The following is a 27,498-nucleotide window of genomic DNA, read 5'->3' as shown; positions in this document are numbered from 1 at the left end:
GTACTGATTGAACACACCCCAAAAAAAATATTTTTCACGGAGGGGGCGGTGTTCCTTATTAACCGCGAAAAACGAGGGATCCCTGTATATTCCTATCTCTTGATATGTTCACTATCAGGCGAAATGCCGTGGTTCTGATGTGTTGTCAACATACCAATAGATGGCGCCCTTACGTTAGCTAGGGCGTTTAGATCGTCGTTGTTTTGTTAGTGTCACGTGACCGGAAATCTTAACGTCAATACGTTTGTTGGCTCACACCGCTGTCGAGCGGTCTGGGGGGGGGGTTTGCAATGGATTTTATTGTTTTTAGCTGACATTGGAAAGCGATTTGGGGTCTGTTTCGGGGTGGGCTTCCACCATGGCGGGTCCCCTGCTGGAGTTTGAAACGGAAATGTTCCTGAACCTGTTCGGCTGTGACGGGCTGCTCGTGGTGGCCGAAGGGATGGGGATAGACCGCATCCTGCTGCAGTTCATGCGGGTCTACTCGGAGCAAGGAAGCCTGGTTCTCCTACTTAACACCACCACCCCGGAACAGGTCGGGGCAAATCTCCACACTGATAGCCTAGGTGGCCCACTCGTTCAAGCGCGTTCCGATTCTGAAAACGTAAATTAAAGGGAATAAACAAGGGTTCCCTCGATTCAACTTTTACACAAGGGTGACTTCAATCTACATAGATGCAAAGGAAAACCACATTTTCACGAATCCACTTGCTAAAATTAGTGTTGCGCCACTATTTTTTTTTATCCTGATTTTTTTTTTCTAAATAAATGCAAACTCACTTCACTGTAAGGTAGTTGTCATCATGACTTGGTCATACACTGCACTAATGCTGCAACGATTGATCGATGAACTCGAGTATTCGATTAGAAAAAAGATTCAAATTAAATTTTGCTGCTTCGAGTATTCGTTTAAATAATGCGGTGTTGTAATGGTTTGTTTTGAAAGTGTTTGCATACAGCTTGATTGATTTGGGTGGATACACTGCCCTCTAGTCTGCCTCATTTCACATGGCTGAATCCAGCTGCTCCGTGTTGTTGTTGTTTTTTTTTTAAATGCATTTGTATTTTAGTTTATAGTTATATTTAGCCGGTTTTTGTGGGAATATGTGTCTGAACCATTTGGTAAGAGCGCTGTAAAAAAAAAAAAGTTAGCATTTTATAGCTTTTAAGCTAGCAGACTTTTGCATTGCAAGTTAGCCAATTGTTCTTTTGTTGTATAAAGAGTGAGGCTTAGCGCTGGTATTTTAATTTTTTATGTTCCTTATCCGATTACTCGATTATTTGAACTAAATAGTTCATCGATTAATCGAATACTAAAATAATCGATAGCTGCAGTCCTACACTGCTCAAGTCATTGCTTCCCAAAGATGGCACTAGACGTCCAATCCATTTGACGTCGGTTTATTTGTTGCCACCTTCCCGCTTCAAACGGACTGGACGTCTACTCGTGATGAACACGTTGAAATTCACAGCAAAAGGCTGATTTAAAATTTTTTATAGTGGCGTGCATAGAGGTGGACATCTTTGGTAGGGCGACTGGCATTTGGAAAGTAGATCGGCGTCAGGACATTATTTCTTATTACTACTGAATCTGATTAAATCATTGCATCAGTGCCTTATTGTTACCGATACCGATGTTGCTAATACTAGCATTGGTGCAACACAACTTACTAAAAGTATGATCAAATAGAGTAAGGACTACTTAAGTATAATGCAAGATATTTATAGTTGGCTACTTTCCATCTGTGTCAACGCCATGTCGTCATTTAGGAGTATTTCACGGAGCAGTTGCGAGTGGAAGGTGTGACGCACTTGCCGAGGACCGTGACCAGCGAAGTCCAAGGTACCGAGCGATACAACGTTTACACGGAGGGAGGCGTGATGTTTGTCACCAGCAGAATTCTGGTGGTCGACTTTCTCACCGACCGCATACCTGCTCATCTCATATCAGGTAAATTTGGGAATAATACGTATTTTTTTCCTGTACAATTTTTCGGTTTTTCACAGCTGTGTGCATTTTTTTCCCCGTTTCCCGTCTCCTCTCAGGCATCCTGGTGTACCGCGCTCATAAAATCATCGAGTCATGTCAGGAAGCGTTCATCCTCCGACTTTTCCGACAGAAAAACAAGACGGGTTTCATCAAAGCCTTCACCGACAAAGCCGCGGCTTTTTCCACCGGTTTCTGCCAGGTGGAGCGCGTGATGAGGAACCTCTTTGTCAAGAAGCTCTACCTTTGGCCCAGGTAACGTGGCGTATCACAACTTAGGGCATCGTAACATCTAGGCAGGAGAAGTGCTAAAATTGAATGCTTTTGAGGTTATCAAATCTGTTTCGCTCCAGTTATGCGGAAAATACAGGTAGTTCCTGGGTTACGAATGAGTTCCGGTCCTACACTTTAAGTACCCCTGAATACCCGCTGAATCTCAAAATAACCATCCAAAAACATGTGTTAGACATCATTGTACAGACAGCGAGCTTAAGCTGACTTTAGTCAGCTGCTCATAACATCAACACTTGCAGAATGGAACTAAAATAAAAATGAAATGAATGCACACGGTCCCAGTTGAAGCCTGGGACCGTGTGCTTTGGTCAGATGAGACCAAGATTGAGCTTTTTGGCAACAAACACTCTAAGTGGGTCTGGCGTGCCACGAAAGATGCGCATGCTGAATAGCACCTCATACCCACTGTGAAGCCTGGGGGTGGGTCAGTGATGCTGTAGGGCTGTTTCGCTTCCAAAGGCCCGGGGAACCTTGTTAAGGTGCATGGCATCATGAATGCTTTGAAATACCAGGATATTTTAAATCAAAATCTGTTGCCCTCTGCCCGAAAGCTGAAGATGGGTTGTCACTGAGTCTTTAAGCAAGACAATGACCCAAAATATATGGCCAAATCTACACAGAAATGGTTCCCCAGACACAAAATCAAGCTCCTCCCATGGCCATCTCAGTCCCCAGACCTTGTGTTGTTGGCAAAAGGGGGTTGTACAAAGTATTAACACCAGGGGTGCTAATAGTTGTGACACACATTATTTGATGTCAAATAATTATTTCTTTATGTGGGATTTTTTTCCCCACTGAATAAATGCACTTGTATTGAAGGTTGGATTTTTCTCTTTTTTTTCCATTAAGGTCCTATCTTATTTGAAAAAAAAAAAAAAAATTAGAAGCTAAAAAACACATCTTAACCAGGGGTGCCAATAATTATGGAGGGCACTGTATATTGTATATTTTATGTTGTATAACTTTAGTTCCGATGTGAATATTAGTTCCTACTTGTTTTGCTGTGGTAGGATGGTTTTGTATTGAACACGGGGCCGTGTTGGTTATTATTATAGCAGAGAAGACAGCAGTAAATCAACAAAGACAAGTCAACTGTGCCCCGATCTACCACTCAAGAGATCTGATGGACGTTGAGTCGCTTCTGGGACGCATCTAACACGCGGCCGCACTGCGACTGGTGTGCATTGGCTGATTGACTCTAACAACGTGGCCGCCGCGTTTCACTGCGTTCTCGCGGTGGCCATGTTGTCGCGCCGTTGACGTTTCTGGACTGTCCTACCGTGCTGGTCCTCATTATAATAGAGAAGACGGAGTAAATATAATCTACACACAGACCCGATCGACTCACAGCCTCGAAAAGTGTTATATTACGTCAGAAACTCGTTCGGTACGCGTCTGTTCCGAACCGACTACCACGTACCGAAACGGTTCAATACTAATACATGTACCACTTAATGAGAAAGGATAATATTCCCTGATTGATTATAGAATAGAATAATAGAACGGCTTTATTGTCATTACACAAAATGCTATGAGATTCAAAGCTGCGTACGTGTGTTAGAGCAATGCAAACAGTTATATGGTGTGTGCGAGAAAAGTAACTACAGTAAAACCTCCGCTGACGAACGCTTAAGCTCACAAACTTTTCACCTCAGGAACATTAAATTCGCGAGCATATAGTCTCTGCTGACGAACTAGTTTTGGGCGGACGAACCAAAGCACGCGATCGAACAGCGCCACGAGAAACTGACGCACGCTCACGGCGTCCCAGTTCGTCCCCTCCCTTTCGTTGAGTGCGGACGTGGTTTGTGTTTGATAGACATTTTGGACCATATTGAGTGTACTTTTGCTATTATGGGACCGAAAAAGACCCCACCACAGGCTAGTGTTAAGCCTAAGAAGACATTAAAGAAAATAAGGTATATTTTTGTGTAGTTTTAAGGCTTATTTAGTAGAAAATTATGTTTTATGGGGACCTGGGAACGGATTATTCTCATTTTAATGGTTTCTTATGGGAAATAAATGTTCAGAAGACGAACTTTTCGCCTTACACACACTTTCTGGGAACCAATTATGTTCGTGAGCTGAGGTATCACTGTATTCCCTTCAGAAGCAATGCTGTATTGTGAGATGCTGACCCAGGTGACGTCACATTCGCATTCGTCCTAAACTTGAGACTGGAGCCGGAAGTCACTCATTTTCATGGCGCGGGATTCAAAAATCGAATATTTAAAATGACTGCTTCCGCACACATCCAAGTGGTCCATTTCATTCAGGAGCATAAAACACTGTGTGAAATATGAAATAAACATGCATTTTGGTGTCATACGCACTTTAACGGAATGACTCAATAGTAGAACTGCAATTTTCATTGTTTTTCGTCGGGAAACTCAAAGTCCAAACAAGCAGAAGGTGATTTTGAACTCGTGTGTTTGAGCCCTTCTGGCCTCGTCTTTGTATTTTTTTTCAAGCCACAAACGCTCACTATTTTTCTCATTTGCTTTCTGCGTCATGTCGATTAGGTTCCAAGCATCGGTGAACACAGCCCTAGACAGACACAAGCCAGATGTTGTAGAGCTGCACGTATCACTGACGCCTTCCATGAGGGCTATCCAGAGCTCCATCCTGGACATCATGGGCGCCTGTCTGAAGGAGCTGAAGCGCTACAATCCCACTTTGGAGGCGGAGGATCTGTCCTTGGAGAACACGCTCAGTAATGCTTTTGATAAGGTGGCCACACTTTTGAATCAGATAGCCATTTACTCTCATGCTATTTTTGATCGCCACGGAAACCAACTTTAACATCGTGCAATTTATGCTAATGAATGAACAAAACCTGCTTTTCTTCATCCAGACCATCCGTCATTACCTGGACCCCTTATGGCACCAGCTAGGAGCCAAGACAAAGGCGCTAGTCCAAGACCTGAAGGTTCTGAGGGTTCTGCTTCTCTACCTCACCCAGTACGACTGCGTCACATTCCTCAATCTTCTCGAGTCCCTCCGCACGAGTCAAAAGAACTTTGGCTCCAACTCGGGTAACCTGCCAACCCGGTCATGCAAACGTGTTGTTCTCCGTTTTGATCGCAAATAATCCATCATTTTAGGGTGGCTCTTCTTGGACTCTAGTACCTCAATGTTTGTGAACGCCAGGAGCAGAGTGTACCATATCCCAGAAAGCAAAAAGAAAGTCAAAGCGGAATCCGAAGGAGAGAAAAAACAGCCAGCTGCCGCTTCAGGTGACTGCAAAGTGTTCACCAAAAAAATCTTAAAAGCGTAGAGGGCTAAAGGCGGGCGCACTGTGATTGCGTGTTTCAGAGGTGAGGCGGGTGCTCGTGCTGGAGAAAAGCCCCAAGTGGGAGGCTCTGACGGAGGTCCTGCAGGAGATTGAACGTGAGAACAACAAGTCTCAGCATGAACCAGGTTAGAATTGTCCACCTCATCAATGGAAACAAATGAGTGTCTTTCCTTAAAAGCTACCATGGATAGAAAGACATGTAGTTTTTGAAAGATAAATGTTAGTACAAGTTATAATAATCTGACATTAAAACCCCTCTTAATGTTTTCGTTTTAACAAAATGTGTACAATTATTTCCACTAGTAGGTCTCCATTGTTGTTGACGTCACTGGGCCGGACTTCCACCGTGTCACTCTTTAAAGTGTATGTTACACGAAAAAGCATGTTTATTTCATAATACACGCGGTATTTTATGCTCCTGAATGATATGGACCGCTTGGATGTGTGTGAAAGCGATCCCGCGCCATGAAAATGAGTGACTTCCGGCAACAGGCTCGAGATGAGAAAGAGGGCGCTGTGACGTGTACGGTAGAAGGAGTCCTCTTCACTATACAGCCGTACTGTTGTATGAGAAGAACTAAGGAGTCAGCTGATTTTGCAGATTAATACGTTTTTTTTTCTCATCATGCCAGTCAAACGGCTGCAGAAAAATCTTGCTGTATGAGGGTGAGGGGTGTGCGCCTTTTTGGAGTTTCAAAAGGTTTCAATTCACCGCAGATATTGGCCAAAACAAGCCCTACTACTGTGGGGCACGGTACTTACGAGGAAGTGAGTAAACATCTTGGTTTGTATTATGTCAAATACTGGGATCATTTTAATACGGAGGAGGCCTGCATTTTGTGGCTGACATGCTCCTTGTCGCACATATCCCCGCCGGGTGAGCACTATACTCGGCTTTTGCACTCTTGGTGTGCCCGATGTTCTGTCAAATTTTTCACCCGATCAGAAATTGCAACTTTGTGTTAAAAACAGCCGCCAATACAGCGATTACAAAGTAAACACTACAAACTTTCTTTAAATAAATGACTACTTACGTTTGATCATTGATCGGCATGTAAAAAGCTCTCCTCATGTACATTAGCTGCACAACAACTGCAGCCGCCCTCCTCAGGGGAACGAGCTGTAAATTGCTCTCCGCCGGGCGGTTTGCCAATCAGCAAAGACAATCGACAACCCAGTCGTCCTGTCAAATGATCCAGGCTAGTTATGTGTGATTTTCCCCTTCGAAGACTTTGAAACATCACTCGGCTTGGGTTAGCATGTCGGCTAGCTGTCACGCCTCTTGCGTGATACTTGAACGGGCTGAATGGACAAAGGCAGTCTGAACGGGCATGCCAAAAAAACAGATATGACAAAAAAAACACACAAAAAAAACCGGATTTGTGCATTAAGACCTGCGGAATGAACCTAGCCTATGAGGCAGAGTGGACACAGGCAATCTTTGGCATAAGCTTCGGCAAATCCTTCACAACCAACATAAGTATATTATAGTGAAAATACAACAAAAACAATATTCATATTTCTCAAAAAAGTAATGTTCACAAAAAGAAAAGCACTTCAATCTGTATTAATGAGGTTAAACAACAAAGAGGACTGGCATTCACAATCAAAATAGATATGCTAAATACACATAAAACTTACTCAGGCTTTGGTAAAACTAAACATTTTAGCAACTCGTTTAGCTCAACAAATACACCGGATGGCTGAATGTTTTAGTCACAATATACTAATATATATATATAAATATAATATAATGATGCTGGGAGCCATTATCAGGAGTCTTGTACGTTGTGAAGACCACATTCAATGAACGTAAGGTACAATAGACCCACAGTAAAACTGCAAACTACAGCGTCAGTCGAGGGACAAAACGCCCTCATTGGTTTGATCTGTAGTGAATTTAAAACCCGCCATTGACACCTTGTGGTGTGTTTAAATCACTACCTTAGATAGTTAAAGAGTGACACTGCGGAAGTACGGCAAGGAGCCCATGTGACGTCACCTTCTGTGATGTCAACAAATTTTATTAAAACAAAAACATTAAGAGGGGTTTTAATATCAAATAATCATAACTCTAACTAACTTTTATCTTTTAAGAGCTACATGTCTTTCTATCCGTGGTACCCTTTAATGCATTGCGTGCTGTTGACAACAATAGTCGTCCATTCAATTTAACCTGGGAGGACTGGCTTTGAATGCTCATGTTTGAGTGCCATTGACAGCGCTAGACGTCCACTTCCAGTTTTGAATGAATTGGAATAAAACAAATTGGAATATATACATTTACATATTATTTCAATTGCCTTTCATCATCAACCCGCTTAAAACAACTGTCTTACACATTGGCTATTTTTTTGAAAATCCAATATCGGTGGACCTTTATCTACACAGTGATATCAATTCTTAGGGGGCGCATATCGATAACTGATTGGGATGCAATGTATCACAATGCATCCCCATATTGTCACACCCCTCGTTCACCATACTACTAAGACGTCAAGTCTTTTTTTCCCCCTTGTCCACCTTCAGGTCGTGTTTTGATCTGCGCCAGCGATGACAGAACTTGCGCTCAACTGCAACAGTACATCAGGCACGGCGCCGAGTGGCTTCTAAAGCGAATGTACGCCCGCACCGTCGCCAAACGAGACCCTTCGGCCGCCTCTGTTCACTTGCCCGGCCGTAAAAAAACCAACGGCCTCGTCAAAGGAAAGGGCCGAGGGAAGGAACAGAAAAAAAAGCCCGCCAAGGCTAAAAGCAAACCCTCATTAACCTTGACTCAGATGGTCGGCAAAGATCGGGAGGCGGCGATGGGCGGCAGCGAGGATGACGACGATGACGACGACATCTTTGGCCAAGAAGACGAAATGGCGGAGGAAGATGCTCTTAAGCTGGATTTGTCATCCGATGCATACTATGCTATTCTGAAGGAACCTCTGATGGTCATTCACCCCCTAAAGGGCTGCACGGACCCCCACAGCCTGACGCGGGTGCTACATGAAGTGGAACCCACCTTCATCGTGCTGTACGACGCCGAACTCAGCTTCGTGCGCCAGCTGGAGCTCTACAAAGCTTGTCGACCTGGCAAACCGCTCAGGTGTGTGACTAGTAGAGGTGTGCATCGGCACTGCCCTCACGATTCGATTCGATTACGATTCGGAGGGCCACGATTCGATTCAATTCGATTCGATTCGATTAAGAGGGCCACGATTCGATTCGGTTCGATTCGGCAATGCATCACGATGCATTAAAGCCTGGGATGCATTAAAATGCTAAACAAAGCATATTTTTCGTGACTCATGACGCAACACAAGCGGTCAGACATTAAACACCTTTTTATAGGCTCTTGTGTCATTCCTGGTTGTAGTCAAATGAAAATAGTAATATATATAAAAATAATAAAAAAACATCACAGCATTTAATTAGTGCTTTGAATGAGACCAGGGCTTTCTTTCTTTTTCTTTCTTTCTTTTTTTTTTTACACACACAAGCAGCCTTTCATTTTTTAAACACCGCATAAGTTTGGTCAAGTTTCCCACCAACCTCATAGAAGCCAAAATGTCTCCATAAGCCTGCTTTCAATGTCTTTGGTGCGTCAATAATCTTTCGCGCTTCCTCTTTCTCCGCTTTAGCCATTGTTATTATGTCTTATCTCTGCTTTGAGTGCCACTGCGCAATTGCGCATGTCTGTGACGTTACTCCCGTGAGGAAGCCAATTTTAGTTCCTCATCCCTCCTGCATTGCTTGTACAATAGCTCCCTCTACAGGTAAACATGAGAATAATAATACAAATGGTGAGACCAAATCCATTGCATCACTGGAAGATTTTTGAACGGATTTATATATTTTAATATGTGCTGAATCGATTCGGCTTGTTGCCCGCATCGAATCGCATCGTCCATGGCCCGCATCGGGATGCATCGCCGCATCGATTATTGTTGACACCAGTAGTGACTAGGTTCATTTTAGTCTTTGTTTGTCCAAAAGTTCTTTTGAGCTGGTGAGACTTGTACGCAGCAAATGCTATGTTATGTATGCTCTTTTCTGTTGAGTGAAGGAATCTGACCTTTTAGCCAGATTGCCAGAATCAAGCCAGCCAAACCGCCGGACCCGCGCTAGCCCAGATCCAACGACCCGGGCCGGAGAGAAACCAACAACCCAGCCAAAAGGCCAAACTCCGCACATTCACCTTAGTCTTAACCCCTTGTACTGACTCCATTTTGAAAGCTGGAAAAAGGCTTTGCACAAGTTGATGATTTATTCAGGTCAACAGCGATCAAACGGCAAGGCAAAACAGAAACAGACTCAGGCGAGGAGGCAGACTCGTAATAAGGTCACCATATCACAAGTCAACAAAAGGTTTCCAATGACAACGATTAGTTAAACTTTCAGTCTTTTTGAAGGCTCTCGCGGGGCGGGCTGTGGGCAGGAGAAGGGTGTGTTTGGGCATTGTTTAGGATTATTGTCTGTGTGTGGATTGGACAGGAGGATTCGGGAGTTACTGTTGTCAGGGCAACAAGGGTTGTGGATTTTGCCACTTCCGATTCAAATGGGCTCTTGGAGTCTGATCAGTTGGATATCGGGCGTTCTCTGGTGTTCCTTGTGCTGGGACAGGACGTCCGGCCATTTGTTCTGGACTGTCCAGGAGAACTGATTGCAGGAGTTTGTGGTGCAGACGTGGACTTGTCGGCGTCAATCTTGCTCAGTCAGTTGCGTGACGCACACGTTGGGCTTCCATGATAAGAAGGCGTCATGTATCTCTTATGCTCTATAGTCCGCTTGTTTTCCTTAAACTATGGTATAAGTGCTATTCGTTTTATATTGGGTGTGTTCGAGTATTTCAAACAGTAAATACGAGAGAAGATACTATTCCCTGATTGATTATATTATATATTAATCGATCGGTGAATACAAGAAAAGATACTATTCCCTTCATGAGGTAACAAACGTTTACCTAACTAGACTGACTCATAGACTGTCAGTATAGGTGGATCCATGTCACAGGAGTCAATTAAAAATGAGTATTAAATGGAAAATGGGAAACCATTTAACTTTGACGTATAAATGGCAGTCACATTTTTACATTCACTGTTTAACACTGATGTCGGGTCAAAAGCTGTTTTGCAAAATGGAGTTTAATATGGGACTGACCCAGATTGCGCAGTTGGAGGCAATTTAATAGAACATCTAATTTAAGCTTTACAGGGTCAAATCTCATCATATAAGCTTGCTATTGCTTATCCAGTAAGAGTGTGACAAAATATCCATACATTGCTGTCCAAAAGTATTGGCACCCCTGCAATTCTGTCAGATAATGCTCAATTTCTCCCAGATTACAAATGCTTTGGTGGTAATATCTTCATTTATTTTACTTGCAATGAAAAAACATAAAAGAGAATGGGAAAAAAATTAAATCATTATCATTTTCAGGAGCAAAAATATGCGATCCGGACATCCCTAGTCTAGGGATGTTCCCACTCTTATTATGGGAGTTTTCTTTGGAATGGTATTTCTTTTTAACTTTTGAAATTCTGGATCTTTCACTTGTTTGTATCAAAAGTGATCACTGCTATTCTCATGAGCGATTGCCTCTTTAGGGTGTACTTCCTCATCTATGGCGGCTCAACAGAGGAACAGAAATATCTGACCGGGCTGTCCAAGGAAAAGAAAGCCTTTGAACATCTCATTAGGTCAGAATCCTTTCACGTTCACTTGCTTTGCTTCTGTTGATTTTGCCGTAAAACGCCTTTAATTGCGACCTCAGGGAAAAGGCTACTATGGTCATCCCAGAAGAGAGGGAGGGTCGGGAAGACACCAACTTGGACCTCGCCAGAAATTTGGAGCCCGCCAACGCCACCACCGACACTCGCAAAGCCGGTAAGTGTGCATTAGGTTGAATTTCCATAGTAATTTTAGTGCCGGTTTCTCTCGGTTGTAGTCACGATGGGAATAACTTTGCGTTGAAACAGGAGGCCAAGACCAGCCCAAGGAACCGTCGCGAGTCATCGTAGACATGCGCGAGTTCCGCAGCGAGCTCCCCTCCTTGCTCCACCGCCGCGGCCTGGACATCGAGCCGGTCACTTTGGAAGTGGGCGACTACATCCTGACGCCAGATATTTGCGTGGAGCGCAAAAGCGTCAGCGATCTGATCGGCTCCTTGCAGAGCGGTCGCCTCTACACGCAGTGCCTCTCCATGAGCCGCTATTATAAGAAACCGGTGCTGCTCATCGAGTTCGATCCGGCCAAGCCCTTTTCCTTGACGGCCCGCTCGGACTTCCGACAGGAGATCTCAGCCAGTGACGTTTCCTCCAAACTCACCCTGCTCACCTTGCATTTCCCGCGTCTGCGCATCCTCTGGTGCTCCTCGCCGCACGCCACGGGCGACCTCTTTCTGGAATTGAAGAAGGGTCGGGACGAGCCGGACGCCGCCGCGGCTCAAGCCGTCACGGCCGAATCCGAGGCGGTGGCCGAATCGACGGAGCTCTACAACGCCGGGCCGTACGACTTTTTGCTCAAGATGCCGGGGGTCGACGCCAAAAACTTTCGAGCTCTCGTAAGAAATGCCGACAGCCTGGCGGATCTGGCCAAACTGAGCCGGGAAAAGCTAACGGAAATACTCCAGAATGCCAATAATGCCAAATTGCTCTACGAGTTCTTGCACAATGTTGCGGATGTTCAGGCTCCGGCGCAGAAGAAAAAATAGACCAGAAATTGTGGGGACGGTATGCATACATTTATTCAAATGTAAATATTGTATAGCCCAAAAGGTACGATTCCAAGACTTTTATTTCCAAGGGCCCCCCAACGAAGTGATCTCCAAAAGCCCAATGATAGTTGACAATGATAAGACATCCATTTCATTGAAACTGCTTGCTGTGAATGCTCATGTTGCAGTGCCATTGACTGAGCTAGACGTCCGTCCCATCCATTTGGACTGGATTCAAAATGAATTGGACGTCTAGTGCCATCAATGACATCTAAAATGGCATTTTCTAGTTTAACATTTTAAAATCTTTTTTTTTACATTATTTTGTGTGAATGTACAGAATTTATGGAAGTATTCCACTCTAAGATTTTTTAAAAACCAAATAAAATCTATTTTTACATTTGCTTTTTTGCATCTTTTATCGTAATACTAATCTGTATGACATTTTGTTCGGCGTAAAACATACACGTACAAGGCTGGCATTGAGAGATCATGTTTAACTGCCATTAACGGCCATCGACGTCCAATCCATTTTGGACCTGACACGATCACCTTGAATGGCAGCCAAAGAGTTCATACTTAGTAGACATGTGTCGATTACCGATTTCAAAGTATACCGTGGTATGAAAAAGTCACCATTTCAAAACCGCAAAAAATTTCCGTCATACCGTTAAAGGAGTCTGACCTTTTAGCCAGCCTGCCGGAATCACGCCAGCCGGACCCGCGCTGGCGCAGATCCAACAACCCGGGCTGGCGAGACTCCTAAATTTTTGCATAGGGTTATCATGCTGTCAGAATCTCATACCGGCACATGCCTAATACTTAGTAATAAGCAGTGTTGTTAATCTTACTGAAAAAAAGTAATTAATTATAGTTACAAATTACTTCTCCCAAAAAGTAATTGCGTTACTAACTCAATTACCTGAATGTAAGAGTAATCAGTTACTTGGCAAAGTAATTGGTGATAATTACTTTTTTTTTTTTTTTTTCCTCAAAAAAAAAAAAAAAAAACATTGGCCACACTATGGGAAGTTTTTTGTGGAGGTTTTTGGTACAATTGGCCCGAGCCCAATTCTTTACCCTAATTTACCCTTTACCCTGAATCAACTGTTAAAAGTTGTTAAAATTGCTCCCATTATTGCATTAGTTCCCTTCTCTCTACTTTCGACATATGAAAGTTTTAAAACTGTTTCATCATTTAAAGATGGATTCAAGTCAAGATTTTGCCGATTTAGAAGTATTTTAGATAAAAAGTTACTTAGGTTCGCGAGGAAGGTTCTCTACAACAGGGCCGTCCTAAAAAGCCTACTGCTTCAAGATGGCGGCTGTCATTTTGCATCTAGTTATATCTATATACAGTACATGTGATATCTACCATATCTACCATAACATGCGGGCGTAGTTTGTCCAACTATCGGCTACAACATGTATTATTGGAGCTACCTAGCATCGCGTTTGCTCGGCGTCACAACTTTCTTGCCTCCTCCCCGCTCCTGCTTTTCGACCAATATAGTAACGCATAGTAACGCATGCCTTTCCGTCCTCAGTAACGGTAACGGCGTTGCCAAGATGAGATAAGTAATTAATTAGATTACCCACTACTGAAAAAAATAACGCCGTTAGTAACGCCGTTATTTTGTAACGCCGTTATTAACAACACTGGTAATAAGTAGTAATAATTTTAAAACTGACCTGATGACAATCCTCTGAAAATATCGTAATCGGGCCTGATTTCTGATCAGTGACATCCCCATTTTGTACAATGTTATTATTGCCTCCAGTTCTTTGGAAATTTGAGAGGAATTTATTAAATTGAGAGGAATTTATTAATACTGTATATTGCAACCTTGATATGGCTTGAAATACAATGCATATTCTACAATAGCAAACTATAAACTTACTGAACAACCATATGAGTGAATATAAAATTATTTTATTGAAGTAAACAACTCCTATTTAATTATTGAGCGCTTCTCGTTTGATGACTGTGTAAAAACGAGCTGCTTCTGTGACTCACCTATTACATAAGACGACAACACCGCCGTCACGTCACGTCACGTCGAGCCAGACTTGGATATTCTTGACGTGTCAGTACTGCGACACCAGTATCGGGTTCATGTTTGTTGTTGAGCTAAGACTGAGGAGTTGGCGACCCTCAAGCGCCTAGTGGCTACGCCCCCCGATCCCCGGGGCGAGCCGAGTCGACCCTCCCTTCCTGTCCGGTTGCGTCATGACGTCACTCTGCATCAGCACCCACGGAGCAGTCGCAGCCATTTTACTCCGCCAAATAAACTTGAATCTGATTGCCGGAGGAGAGCAAAACAACAGAAGACTAGTCTGTCACTGACGGATATATCATCATGAACGTCAAGTCGGACGTGTTTGGATTTCCGCTCTTGCCAAGTTGGTAAGTTGCGCTCTCCGCGGCGGTCTTGTCTTGTTTTTAGCACGTTAGCTCGCTGGAACGAGCTAACTAGCCAAAATGTAAGCGAATGAGACATGCACATCGAATCGGCGACATAAGTATAATAAGGGGCTGTTAATGAAATCATAGGAGCACCGCGAACATTCAATAGATGTGTAGTTTCCAATAATCGTGAAGAGTTCACAATGACTGAGTGTTGAGGGTTCAATACTAAGGGGAACTCATCGACTCACCTGTCAGATTGAAAGAGTTTGCTGCGCCCCACACCCACTGGCCTTCCCCTTTCCAAAGTAATATCATGACACCAATACTAGGGTTGGGGATCTCTGGCATGAAGCCGATTCGATTAAAAAACGATACATTCTTACGGCCGAGCGATTCCATACGATTCGATACAGAGTGAAAACGATACGATAGTAAACATTTGTTGTGTGTGTTCGTACAGTATTTTAAACATATAAAAAAGATTAAAAATTAAATTAAACAACAAAATTTCATAACAATGTTATGTTATGTTAATTTTTTTTATGAAAAAAAAAAAAAAAAAAAGCTTACCATATGACCGTCATTTTGTTGGATGGGATTGATAATAAAATAAAACTCCAGTGACAGACAACAATAAAGCGCAGTAATTTAATTAATGTATTTCCTGGTGTTTTGAACACAATAAGTAAGTAATTTAAGTGCAAACTTTCAACGTAAACATCTTACAAGCAAAAAATATGGTAACACTTTATAATAACTATCCGTTTTCTAGTTAATAGATCATTAGTAAACTGTTGATAAATGATTTATTGTTGATTTGTGAAGTATTTGTTAACAGTTTGTTAAGCATTTACAGGGTGTTCTTAACCTGAAACACAGCTTGTGTCGAAACGGTTCAAGTTTTTGTGTGTAACGTTTGGCATTTCTATCTTTTCAGGTTAAGAAATGCCGTTCACTTCAAAAGAAAAGACATTTTGATAAGGCATTTTGCAGGCAGCGCTCATGTTGCACATTTATGAAAATCTGTCATAGAACCAACAAATATTTCTACTTTGTATATTTAACCAATAAAACTCATGACCTTCAACATAAAGTGTATATAGTTTTATTAAGCTCCATCAACTAGCATGGGCATTTAGAATGGGGTCAACCATATTGGAACACCCTGTAAATGCTTAACAAACTGTTAACAAATACTTCACAAATCAACAATAAATCATTTATCAACAGTTTACTAATGATCTATTAACTAGTAAAGCGGATAGTTATTATAAAGTGTTACCAAAAATATTAGTTATATGCAGCAGCTCTAGAATTTTTTTTTTAAAAAACCTTCTAGTGTTATAATAAATAAATAATTATGCTTTACCACTGGTATAACTGGGGGAATAAAAACATGGCATTTTAGACAGACAGGTCTATAATCATTACTTTACAACAAAGTCATTCACATATGCCTGTGCTTCCACATTTTTTTATTCCTCATGATTGTCTATATCTTTTTTGAAGGGCAGATTTTTCTTAAGGAAGATCAACTGATCCACATGATCATGTTTAAGAAGACTGTGTTTCGTGGAAACAATATGCCGCCCTTTCCACCATTGTAGTGGGTTATTTTTCAGGGTTAATAACTCACGATGTCTGTACCGCTCTGTCCCATTCCAACAGATCTGGCTGCCTTCGTCACTTCAAAGTCCGACTTTAGTTTTCCTGGGTGCGTTGAAAATCAATCGCTGCACGTCGCTGGCGTGGTGCGCAAACTGTCCATTGTTTTAGGATGTTGCTTCGATGCCACTACTAGTTTCCTTTTGGGCGGTGACGAAAATGCTACGGAGCGGGCGTTACAGTGGTTTTGTTAGCTCTCGTGTTGTTATGAAACGCCCATGACGATCGAGTAATGACGGCGACTACCAGCGGTTCAGCCTAAATGAATGGGAAGTTAAGGCAACCACGACGGCGGTCGCCGGTCACCCGTCACCATCTAAGTGCGCTGTCAAGCGCAGCATGTGAGGTAAAAGCTAAATTATTATCATATTAAACAATGCATTGAACTAGGCATTAGAAGCCGATTCTTGTGCTCGCGATAGCCGAATTCTATCTCTACTATCGGTTCATTGAGTATTTAATGGCTAATTACTGTCGAATGGTAACTTTACTATCGATACAGTTGTATCTCTCACCTGTAAAACCGGATATCCGGTCGTATCGGTTTATCGTTCTCAAGCTTAACCAATACCCGGCAGTGTGGTATCTGCCGATACTCTACCAATACATTTTTTTTTCCTTTTTTTTTTTTTGTAAAAATTAATATACAATGGATATATATTTTCTTCTAATATTAAATTTCTGCATACTGGAATATATATAATTCTATCATGGCTTGCTTGAAAACTGCTTAACTCATTGCTGTCATTGACGGCACTGGACAAATATTTGCTTGTCCTGGTTTGGATGTTTGCCCGTGTTCAATTACAGTATTTTTATGCATTGTATATACGTACCCATGCTGGCGCAGCTCCAGCAACCAGGGCCTGCGAGAACCCGACAACCCGGCCAAAAGGCCAAACTCCGCGCGTTCACTCTAGTCGTAACCCCTTGTACGGACTCCATTTTGAAAGCTGGACAAATGCTTCGAAGCAAAAGTTGACCATTTATCCAGATCGATAGCAATCATGCACAGATGGACCCAGGCGAGGATCCAAGGTCACCATATTACAAGTCAACAAAAGGTTCCCGAGAAAAAAACGACAACGATTAGTTAAACACTCAGTCTTTTGAAGGCTCTCTCGGGGCGGGCTGTGGGCAGAACAAGGGTGTGCTTGGGTGTTGTTCAGGATTATTGTCTGTTTGTGGATTGGACAGGAGGATTTAGGAGTTACCGTTTTCAGGGCAACGAGGGTTGTGGATTTTGCCACCTCAGCGTCAAAGGGGCTCTTGGAGTCTTGTCAGTCGTGTTATCAGTTGGATATCGGGTATTCTCCGGTGTTCCTTGTGTAGGGTCAGGGCGTCCTACCATTTATTCTGGACTGTCTGGGAGAACTGATTGCGAGAGTTGGTGGTGCAGACGTGGGCTTGTCAGCGTCAATCTTGCTCAGTCTGTTGCATAACGCACACGTTGGGCTTCCGTGATAAGAAGGCGTCATGTATCTCTTATGCCCTATATTCTGTTTGTTTGCCTTAAACTATGGTATAAGTGTTATTTATTTTTATATTGGGTGTGTTAGAGTAATACAAACAGTCAAAAAGTAAATACGAGAAAAGATGCTATTCCCTGATAGATTATTTTAAGTGTGTTAGAGTAATGCAAACAGTCGATTGGTAAATACGAGAAAAGACACTTTTCCCTTCATTCCCCCTCAACGATCCCCGACAGGGGGTGACCATTTACCATTTATAATATTAGCCATTTTATTTGGCATTTAGCTTTCATAAGGGTTGTGTCAAAGGTGAATCATTTAAGCAACACAGGGTAACTTTTCAGTTTTGATTGATTTTAGTGACACAGGTGGACAAAAGTGGTAGTGTTTTGCTTTATGGAAGTCTGCGTTTCCCATGAGGACCACCAAACCCTAACCACCCAATCCCCTGAAGGAGAACCGTCTGTTTATATTACTCAAACACAGTTAAAATAATCAATCAGGGAATAGTATCTTTGCATGGAGCAAAAAAAGGAAAAAAATAGATATTTGAGATATTTAATATGTTAAAGTTTTGAAGTATATATCGAGTAGAATATAAAATTTAATCAGACAATGATTTAAATTGAAAAAGAAATATCAGAATGTAAAGTCAAATAAATTAAGGGTCATTCAGGGGCCCCTATGGTCCTGAGGCCCGGGACAGCATGCCCACTTAAGTGGGAGGGTAGGAACGAATGAACAGACTTTCATTCGCTACCACACTCCCACTTCAAATGGATTAGACATCTACTAGTGATAAACTTATTTAACGGTATTAGTGAAACACTAATTGAACGGTTGATTTACCAAACACATTTAGCAAGCAAACAATGCCTGTAGCCGAGCGTTCCATATGGTAGTATCGGCATTCTTCTTTGATTTGAATTTAACAAAAATCTGGAGGTTATACAGCACCATTCTACTTCTCACCGGTCAGTAATTAGGAATATGACATCTGGTTTGTGGGGAGGAGACTTGCTATTGAGTCACTTATAATTCTTCGCAGGGTACCTGTGTTCTTTGCCCACTAATTGAGGCTATGAAAGGTTGTCTTACTCAATATCTACTCTGTTTGAATTGTGAACATTGCGTGGTGTTGTACAATTTTTGTCCAAAGTGAGCTTGGACTCGTAACACTGACCAGAGGTATAGAAAATGGAAGGAAGGGCTTGTGATTGTCGTTGGAGATATCATCATGTGTGTGATGTTCATCAACTGGAGTACACTTCCAAGATGGGACAGAAATGCTGAAGTTTTGTGCTGGTGTGTCTAATAAAGTGGCAAGTGACACAAGTCGCGCCAATGAGAAACAGAAACGGGTCCGTCTGGCCACATGATGTTATCACTCTTTAAATGATATGTTGTAGAAGTGAGGTGATGTCTCAGCAAATCTAGGCTGTGAGTCACATGTAGAAAATTGTCTGTTAACTTAAATATGTTGGGTTGAATGTCAAAGTCATCATCTTTGTCTGTGTTTGAGCTGTATGAAGGTACAGCGATACTGGGAACTGAAAAGGCTGATATTTTAAGAGGCGCTTACATACAATAGTAGCATTTTTTGACTTTTTTTTTTTTTATGTCCTTTGTCCATTGACTGTTTTCAGTACACAAGGTTAAGCGGGAAGGAAGCGGCGGCGCACGTGCGAGTGAGTCTGTGAGAAGAGAGCAGAGTTCTGCCTCTGCTTGAGACATCCACTTCCAAATAATGACATCACTGCTCGTGTTATCTCAGGATAAAAGCAGATGTTTTTCTTGGAACAGATCTAGTCTATTCAGGGCTCCCGATCTGCAAACTCCAACGGAATCTTAGCACGAAGGGATTGTTATTCATCAGTGGAGTGTTTACAGTGCATATAAATGTACTATTCAAAACACTCGTGCGCATCCACGTATAGAATCTGTTTACGGCTGTCGCTAATGAAACTTTTTTTGCATTGACTAGGCAACACAAAACATTTTGTGTATAATACAGGTAGTCCTTGGGTTACGAACGAGTTCCGTTCCTACGCTCGCGAATTTTCGCGTAAATTGGAATTAACCCTTTAAGTACCCCTAAACACCCCCTAAATCTCAAAATAACAATCCGAAAACCAGTGTTGTTTTTGGCAGCCCTTTTAATTTTCGTCTTAGTCTTTTGGCCGATAATACTTATTAGTTTCAGTCATATTTTAGTCATTTCAAAATGTGTTTGTTTTCGCCTAGTTTTTGCTGATGAAAACTCAGACTAATTTTGTCTAGTTTTAGTCAACGTTTACTCAATATTTTAATCTGTAAAATTAAGAGCATCCTTACAAAAACTCTTTCAAATGAAAATTGACAGATGAGCACATATTGTAGCATCTACAAATCTAGCACGTGATAATACACACTCAGCAGGAAAGTAATATATTATTTCCAATTAAGTATACCTACCTGTACGCCACGCACTGTATGTAAAATATGTTGTCCAAGAGTTTAAGAAGACGCTTGCCGTCAGCAATCGCCTAATGCTAACGTGAACATGAATGCTATGCTAATGCTACAAGTTAGAAAGCCCGCAAACAGTTTGCTGAAGACATGTCAACAAAGCACATGAATTACTGAAACAATGTCTGATGAGACGGGCGGGCTTTCATGTGTACCGTCTTCAGAAGAGGCTTCCTCCTGGGGTGACAGCCATGCACACCAATTTGATGTATGGCCTGAGCACTAACAGGCTGACCCCCCCACCTCTTCAATCTCTGCAGCAATGCTGACAGCGCTCCTGTAACGAATCACATGACATTTTGGAGGGAAAATGATAAGCAGTACTCAATTAAGACATTTAGTACGTAGTTTCTAAGGGGTGTACTCACTTTTGTTGCCAGGGGTTTAGATATTAATGGCTATATTTTGAGGGGAAAATAAATTAGCGATTATATAAGCTGCACACAGACTACTTTTCATTGTGTCAAAGCGTGATTTTGTCAGTGTTGTCCCATGAAAAGATATACTCAAATATCTGCAGAAATGCGAGGGGTGTACTCACTTTTGTGATACACTGTATTTGTAATATGTATACCGCAAGGTAATATAAAGTTCAACAGTCTAAGTCCTTCCTTGGTCGTATTTGACGCATAATAATGAACTGATAAGGCTGTTGGCAACTTGGTCACTCGTTGTAACGGCTAGAGCTGCATTGACTGCTGTTAACTTGTGTCACTTGATTTTGTATGTGTACATGTAATATAGCTCTTGTACTTTTATCAGTAGCCATAGCAGCAGCAGCTGTTGCTTTTTCTAAAACAAACCTTTTTAACCTCTTCTTGTTGTTGCAGTAAGACTGTGGGACGCATAACTATCTATTTCCCAATTGACCGTAAAACAACACATTTTGTTTGCTTTGTTCAAAATAGATTCCAGAAGTATTCTATTGGCCCATATTCAAAACATTGCCACATACAAGATGTTTTCATTAGGAATGTCAAATGACGGGTATGGTGTTCATTTCAAAAAAATGTTTATCAGTCCAATAGTTTCCTGGCAAATATCTGTCCTAAACCATTTTCCATTTGGGATGGGCTAGATTTATAAATGGTTTAAGTCTATAATTATGAAGTCCACCAACTGTATGGAGTAAATGATTTCTTAGTCATGAATTATAATCCACACACTGGCCCAACTCCCTTCCAGTGTCATTCTGTTTTGTACGTTGCTGGATTTGAAAGAAAAATTCACAACATTCAGACAGATAGACATTGAGCTATTGTGTTGGATCTGAAGATTTGATAAGTCTAATCATAGACTTCATAATGTATTGACGGGACAGATCGGTCATGCACTGCGCCTCGCATTCAAGTAGAGGGCCACCCACATCAAGAGGAGCTATTCACAAACACGCACGCAGCGATCTAATGCCGGATTTCTGCTGAAAAAGTACGAAAGCTGTACCGCATACAAACAGGAAATATTGTCTCAGGAATGATTTGTTCGAGAATTCAAGGTAATTATTATGTTTTTCGTACCATGCATGCATTTTGAAATGTTGTGAAAAAAATCAATGGGAGAAATTAGCCGCTACTGCATTGACATCATAGTCGCAATACTCACGTAAAGTAAATCCTAACTGCACTTTTTTTTTTTTTTTTGCTATAAACCAAGAATCAAGACTGTTTTACGTCCATATCTATAAAGAATTAGGGGATTTAAGCATTTATTCACAAGAATTTTCACAGGAAAAGCACTGTTTACATCAGGCAGCTGCTAGCTACATTTACTAACAGACTAGCATTGTACTTCGACATATTTACGTAAAATAAATGCGAACTGCACGTTTTTTTTTTTTGCTTTTAACCAAGAATCAAGACTGTTTTACATCCATATCTATAAAGAATTCGGGGATTTAAGCATTTATTCATGACAATTTTCACCGGAAAAGCTCTGTTGACATCAGGCGGCTGCTAACTACATTTACTAACAGACTCGCATTGTACTTCAACATATTTACGTAAAATAAATGCTAACTGCACTTTTTTTTTTTTTGCTTTTTTTTTTTTTTTTTTGCTTTTAACCAAGAATCGAGACTGTTTTACGTCCATATCTTTAAAGAATTCGGGGATTTAAGCATTTATTCACAAGAATTTTAACTGGAAAAGCTCTGTTTACACAAGGCGGCCGCTAGCTACACTCACTAACAGACTAGCATTGTACTTCGACATATGTACATAAAATAAATGTGAACTGCACTTTTTTTTTTTGCTTTTAGCCAAGAATCGAGACTGTTTTATGTCCATATCTATTAAGAATTTAGGGATTTAAGCATTTATTTAAAAGAATTTTCAACGAAAAAAGCTCTTTGTCTGTGATTCCACTCGGTCAGCTTTGACAGCCTTGCCAACAATGCAGGCCCCTATTTATTGGCCCCGTGTGCCGTCAATACATTATGAAGTCTATGGTCTAATACTCGCGAATTAAATGGCAAGGTTGTGGTATTTTTTAATTCATTTTAGATTTCTGCCGACTGACAGTGATACTTATTTCTATTAAAAGAATACTGCACATACATGACCAATGTTTACTCTTCACTGGCACATGTCAGCCGTAACAACTATGTGTCCCTTCCTATCTCGCATTCTCTCACTTACTTGCTTTTCCCCACGGACCATTCATTATTCTGTAACACCGAAATTCCATTGAAATTCCTTTCTTTTAATTGGTCAGTTATTTGTGACAGCCTTGGTGTGAAAAGGGTTATTTAAAGTATAAATAAATAAATACTTTTTTGGGCTGTAGTACTTCATCGTAGCGTCGTATCAACGTGCAACAGTAAGTTTTTTTCATGTACTCCACTTCTGTGATACGTGACATTTATTTATCCACTCTCCTGGACCTCACTCGAATGCTGAGAACAATGTAGACGTACCACAAAAAGAGTAAGAAAGAATTGTTTTGAATCCTGTTGGAAAAGTGAAGTCACAGTGTTCTGCATCTGTTTACATTCCATTCTCTTGCCATCATCATTTGACCTATTGTTTATTTGTGATTCATTATTGTTATTTATAATCATTAATCATCAGCAAAAATTAACTGCAAAATTAGTAAATATAAATACATAAAAAAAAGTTCATGAAAAATTATTAGACTAGTCGACTAATTGTTAAAAAAGTTTGCAGACTAATCGGAAGAAAAACAATTGTTTGGGACGGCCCAACAAAACACTACCGCCTTTGTCCACCGGCGTCGCTAAAATCAACTAAAACTGAAAAGCTACCAAGTGTTGTTTTAATAGTGTACCGCAAGTAACATGTCACCTTTGCTCATTATTATTCATGAAGTTACTGTTGCTAGCGGGGTCAAACTCGCGTTTGTCCCTCATGCTAGATGCATGTAAAAAGTGTACAAACGAGATGTTTACGGAGCTAAACCTACAAATTCTGTCCGAAAATGATGTCCCTGGTGCCAAATTGACTGGTAAAGTTGTGGAAGAACATACAAATGTGCAGTTAAAGAGATGGCTTGAGTGTTTAGGGCTGGAAAAAGAGCCGACTTGATCCAGAGGTAGCTTTTTTATGGACACCTTTTTGTGTGCATTGCCTTACGCCACTGACAATGACCTTCTACTGTTTCAAAAAGCTATTGTTTACCACCATATGCCCTGTCTTTCTTATATATTATATCCTCTGGTTGTCTTAGACAGACAGCCAACGAACACTTTTAATTTTTTCATTAATAACAAATCTTACTTCTATAATTTATTTACACTCCACCCTTGCTAAAGTTGTTTTTTTACAACAGAAAAGGTAACAGTGGCAGGCAGATACCATTTTAATTTTTTTCAGGTCATTCATTGTCAGCACGGCAAAACGCTACGCTACAAAAATAGTCAAAATATCGAAAGGGCTTACCTCTTCGACCTCTGTAGGACCGTGGCCCCCAACAAAATGTTTACTGCATATAATGGCGAATCGCTTCACCTTGTTGGCGTTAAACTGGTCTTTTGGACGTCAGCGCAATTTGATCCATTGTTCACATTTTTATCCTCTTGAGTTTTTGGCTTCAGGAAACGTATCAAGAAAACATCCTTCATATGTCGTAATGTCTAGAGTTGTTTCTACAAGTTCCATAGCAGCAGTGTCTATTCGGCATGTTCTTTTTTGAAAGATTACCGGTAGAAAACAAGCAGTACTAGCATGGCTTGTATCCGAGCGTGCTTCTATGTTGACCCGCTTCCTGTTTATGATGGTGACTTCGCGCAGCATTGCGGTCTAAAAATAGCATTCGTACGGTACGCTATTGTGGCAGCCCTAGTGTGAACAGGCCTTGTGTTAGGGTTAGGACTGACTGTATTTGCAAATAGTTCCTGACATCATCATGAATTACCGTTTATTTTCGTGTGGGAAAACAAGGATTTTGGACGTATTCTTTAGCAGTGACATTCAGCTAGCTCAAAGAATGAACACATATGTTGCAACCGCATTTCAATTTCTGCCCCTACGTCACAACATGTAACATTTTTGCTACCTAACTCCCTTGAACGTTTTTTTCCTCAAAATGTTTCTGTTTGAAAACCTCCACAACCATGTCCTATTTCAGATTGTGGATTCCTGCCACGCGCAAACGGACTCTGTTTACCCTGGGCAGCGGTTATTTTTTAATGAATAATTTGGGTTGGACTTGGATTGAGTTCTTCCAGATGGCTGAAATAAACCGCCACCGTTAAATGTTGCCGGTGTGGTGAAGTCGTCATACCAACAGGATAACGATAATCATTCTGAAGTGCTCATGTTCCTCAAGCGCCTGTAAAAGAACTTTCAAGCCAAGCTTGACAACTTCCTTTTTTTTACCAACAGGTAGCAACCGCACCCAACCGAAATAGCAGCGACCCGTTCTTCGTAGTTGCCATTTGACTCGGACGGCGTGAGGATTCTCAAGTTCTCTTCCGAATCATCAGGATGGAGTCCCAGGCGTTCCTCGGGGCAGAAGGGGTGTGTCTGCTGGTGCCTAGTCCCCAAAGTGAAGCGGTGACCCACGAAATGGAAGAGTTGTCACTGCAGCCGACCCAGAACCTCCCTCCGCTCAACGAACGCAAAAACGGTGAGCTTTCTTACGATAAGTCAATTGTACCATCTCTGTGAAATACCAAATTTTGGTAATTGAATCCAAAAAGTGGTCGGAACAGAAAAAAATAATTAAAAATTAAGTCCTCAACTGGAGAGAAAGAACATGAGTCATTATTACTTGTTTTATATGCCAACATGGTATGGGACCCTTCGGGTACCTTTCGATGTTACCGTAATTTCCCGAATATAACTCGCACTTTTTTCCCCCAAAATCAACTTGTAAAATCATAGTGCGCGGGTACATGGATGGAGACAGAAATATATATATACATACATGTATATGTATATATATATATTAGGGCTGTCAAACGATTAAAATTTTTAATCGAGTTAATTACAGCTTAAAAATTATTTAATCGTAATTAATCGCAATTAATCGCAATTCAAACCATCTATAAAATATGCCATATTTTTCTGTAAATTATTGTTGGAATGGAAAGATAAGACAAGATGGATATATACATTCAACATACGGTACATAAGGACTGTATTTGTTTATTATAACAATAAATCAACAAGATGGCATTAACATTATTAACATTCTGTTAAAGTGATCCATGGATAGAAAGACTTGTAGTTCTTAAAAGATGAATATTAGTACAAGTTATAGAAATGTTATATTAAAACGCCTCTTAATGTTTTTGTTTTAATAAAATTTGTAAAATTTTCGATCAAAAAATAAACTAGTAGCCCTATTCTGTCCTCAATGTGTGTGAGTACACAAATTGACAGATAGCGAATATAAGTTCCAAAAAGAAATCAGACGGTGTGGCAAAGTTGCATGGACTTTACTGAAGTCATCTCTTTTTGACAGGAGCACGTTTCTTGTATTTTTGTAAAACTGAAAATAACAAGGCAACGTGTCAATAACTTGCATAAATCACAAAATAACATAAAATGTACACACACGTGTCCATTTGAGCAGTAGCACTAGCCAATTAGCTCACAAGCATCTAACAATGTAACTGCATTTCACCATATATGTGAACAAATTCAAATACACATTATCAATAACTATCTAATGCTCATGAATATAAACAAAGGAGGAATATAACTCACAAGCGATGCATGCATTAGACACAAACAGTGTGATGGGGCTATGAGAACTGCCACTGAATACTGGATGCGGACGTTAGCTGGTCTGAATAGCACTGTCTATTAGTGTGAGTTTGCGTCGACATATAATCACGTCAGAAAAGCGCGCCGAAACCCAAATAATCAGCTGCACTGAATCGCCAGCAGAGGGCGACATTACGCCACATAACATATGCAAGTCACACCCAAGCGCCAGCAGAGGGCGGAAAAACTCCATAAAACACAATTAACAAGTTGGCCTTTCACTGTACTGACATTTAAATCTGTCTGAGCGGGCCTAGTGCGTTAATTGCGTCAAATATTTTAACGTGAATAATTAAAAAAATTAATTAACGCCCGTTAATATAATAATATATAATATATATATATATATATATTGGTGATGCACGATAATGCATTTTTCAACCGATACCGATAACCGATAATTTTCTCCTCATTCCAACCGATAACCGATAATGTCAAGCCGATAATTCTATTAAAAGATTTATGTAAAATTTTAAAGTATACACAAAAGAAAATATTACTGTGCAAAAATATAATTTATTGCTCTTTTTTTCAACACAATGTATGAACAAGTCGTCAATTCAAACATCTAAATAATGACAGATTGTCTGACATTGTGTAATGGTAAACCTTTGGCAACAATTACTTACAGAGTAAATACCTAAGTTGCACAAAAATGCGTTTAAAAGTAAGCCATTCCTAACATATATAACATTAATCCGCTGCAAAACACACCTCCTTAAAACTAGTCAGTTTTAAGTGTAAATCTATTGGCAATAAGTGAAATTATCTGCCATCGCTTCAAGTGTATTTCTCTCAGATTTCTTGGAAGAAAAATAGCTAGCTGAAAATAATCTTAACAGCCTTGTTTTAAGCAATACATTATTATACTTAATCCTAAAAAAAAAAAAAAAAAAAAACTTGAAGGAAAGATTTTGAATAATATTTGTGGCTA

The 27,498-nt window shown here is 40.8% G+C and overlaps 2 protein-coding genes across 2 annotated transcripts in view; both read left to right on the top strand.

The window, feature by feature from the left end:
• The first annotated feature begins 217 nt into the window (after positions 1–217).
• On the top strand, positions 218–12,682 carry ercc4 (excision repair cross-complementation group 4). Its single transcript, XM_057825764.1, has 11 exons — positions 218–535; positions 1,771–1,951; positions 2,047–2,242; positions 4,804–5,011; positions 5,136–5,316; positions 5,386–5,517; positions 5,597–5,701; positions 8,106–8,670; positions 11,171–11,263; positions 11,338–11,450; positions 11,543–12,682. The coding sequence occupies exons 1-11, from the start codon at positions 359–361 to the stop codon at positions 12,274–12,276; spliced, it is 2,685 nt and encodes an 894-aa protein (XP_057681747.1). The 5' UTR covers positions 218–358; the 3' UTR covers positions 12,277–12,682.
• Positions 12,683–14,377: 1,695 nt separating this feature from the next.
• Positions 14,378–27,498, top strand: part of mrtfba (myocardin related transcription factor Ba) — a 43,414-nt gene continuing 30,293 nt past the window's right edge. The window contains exons 1-2 of the mRNA XM_057825763.1: positions 14,378–14,686; positions 25,176–25,419. Of these exons, the coding sequence (XP_057681746.1) occupies positions 25,278–25,419 (142 nt within the window). The 5' untranslated portion in view covers positions 14,378–14,686; positions 25,176–25,277. The remainder of the gene's footprint in view (positions 14,687–25,175; positions 25,420–27,498) is intronic.

The sequence above is a fragment of the Corythoichthys intestinalis genome, chromosome 21, assembly GCF_030265065.1.
Source record: "Corythoichthys intestinalis isolate RoL2023-P3 chromosome 21, ASM3026506v1, whole genome shotgun sequence".
Lineage (NCBI taxonomy): Eukaryota > Metazoa > Chordata > Actinopteri > Syngnathiformes > Syngnathidae > Corythoichthys > Corythoichthys intestinalis.
This window is presented reverse-complemented; position numbering and strand designations above follow the sequence as displayed.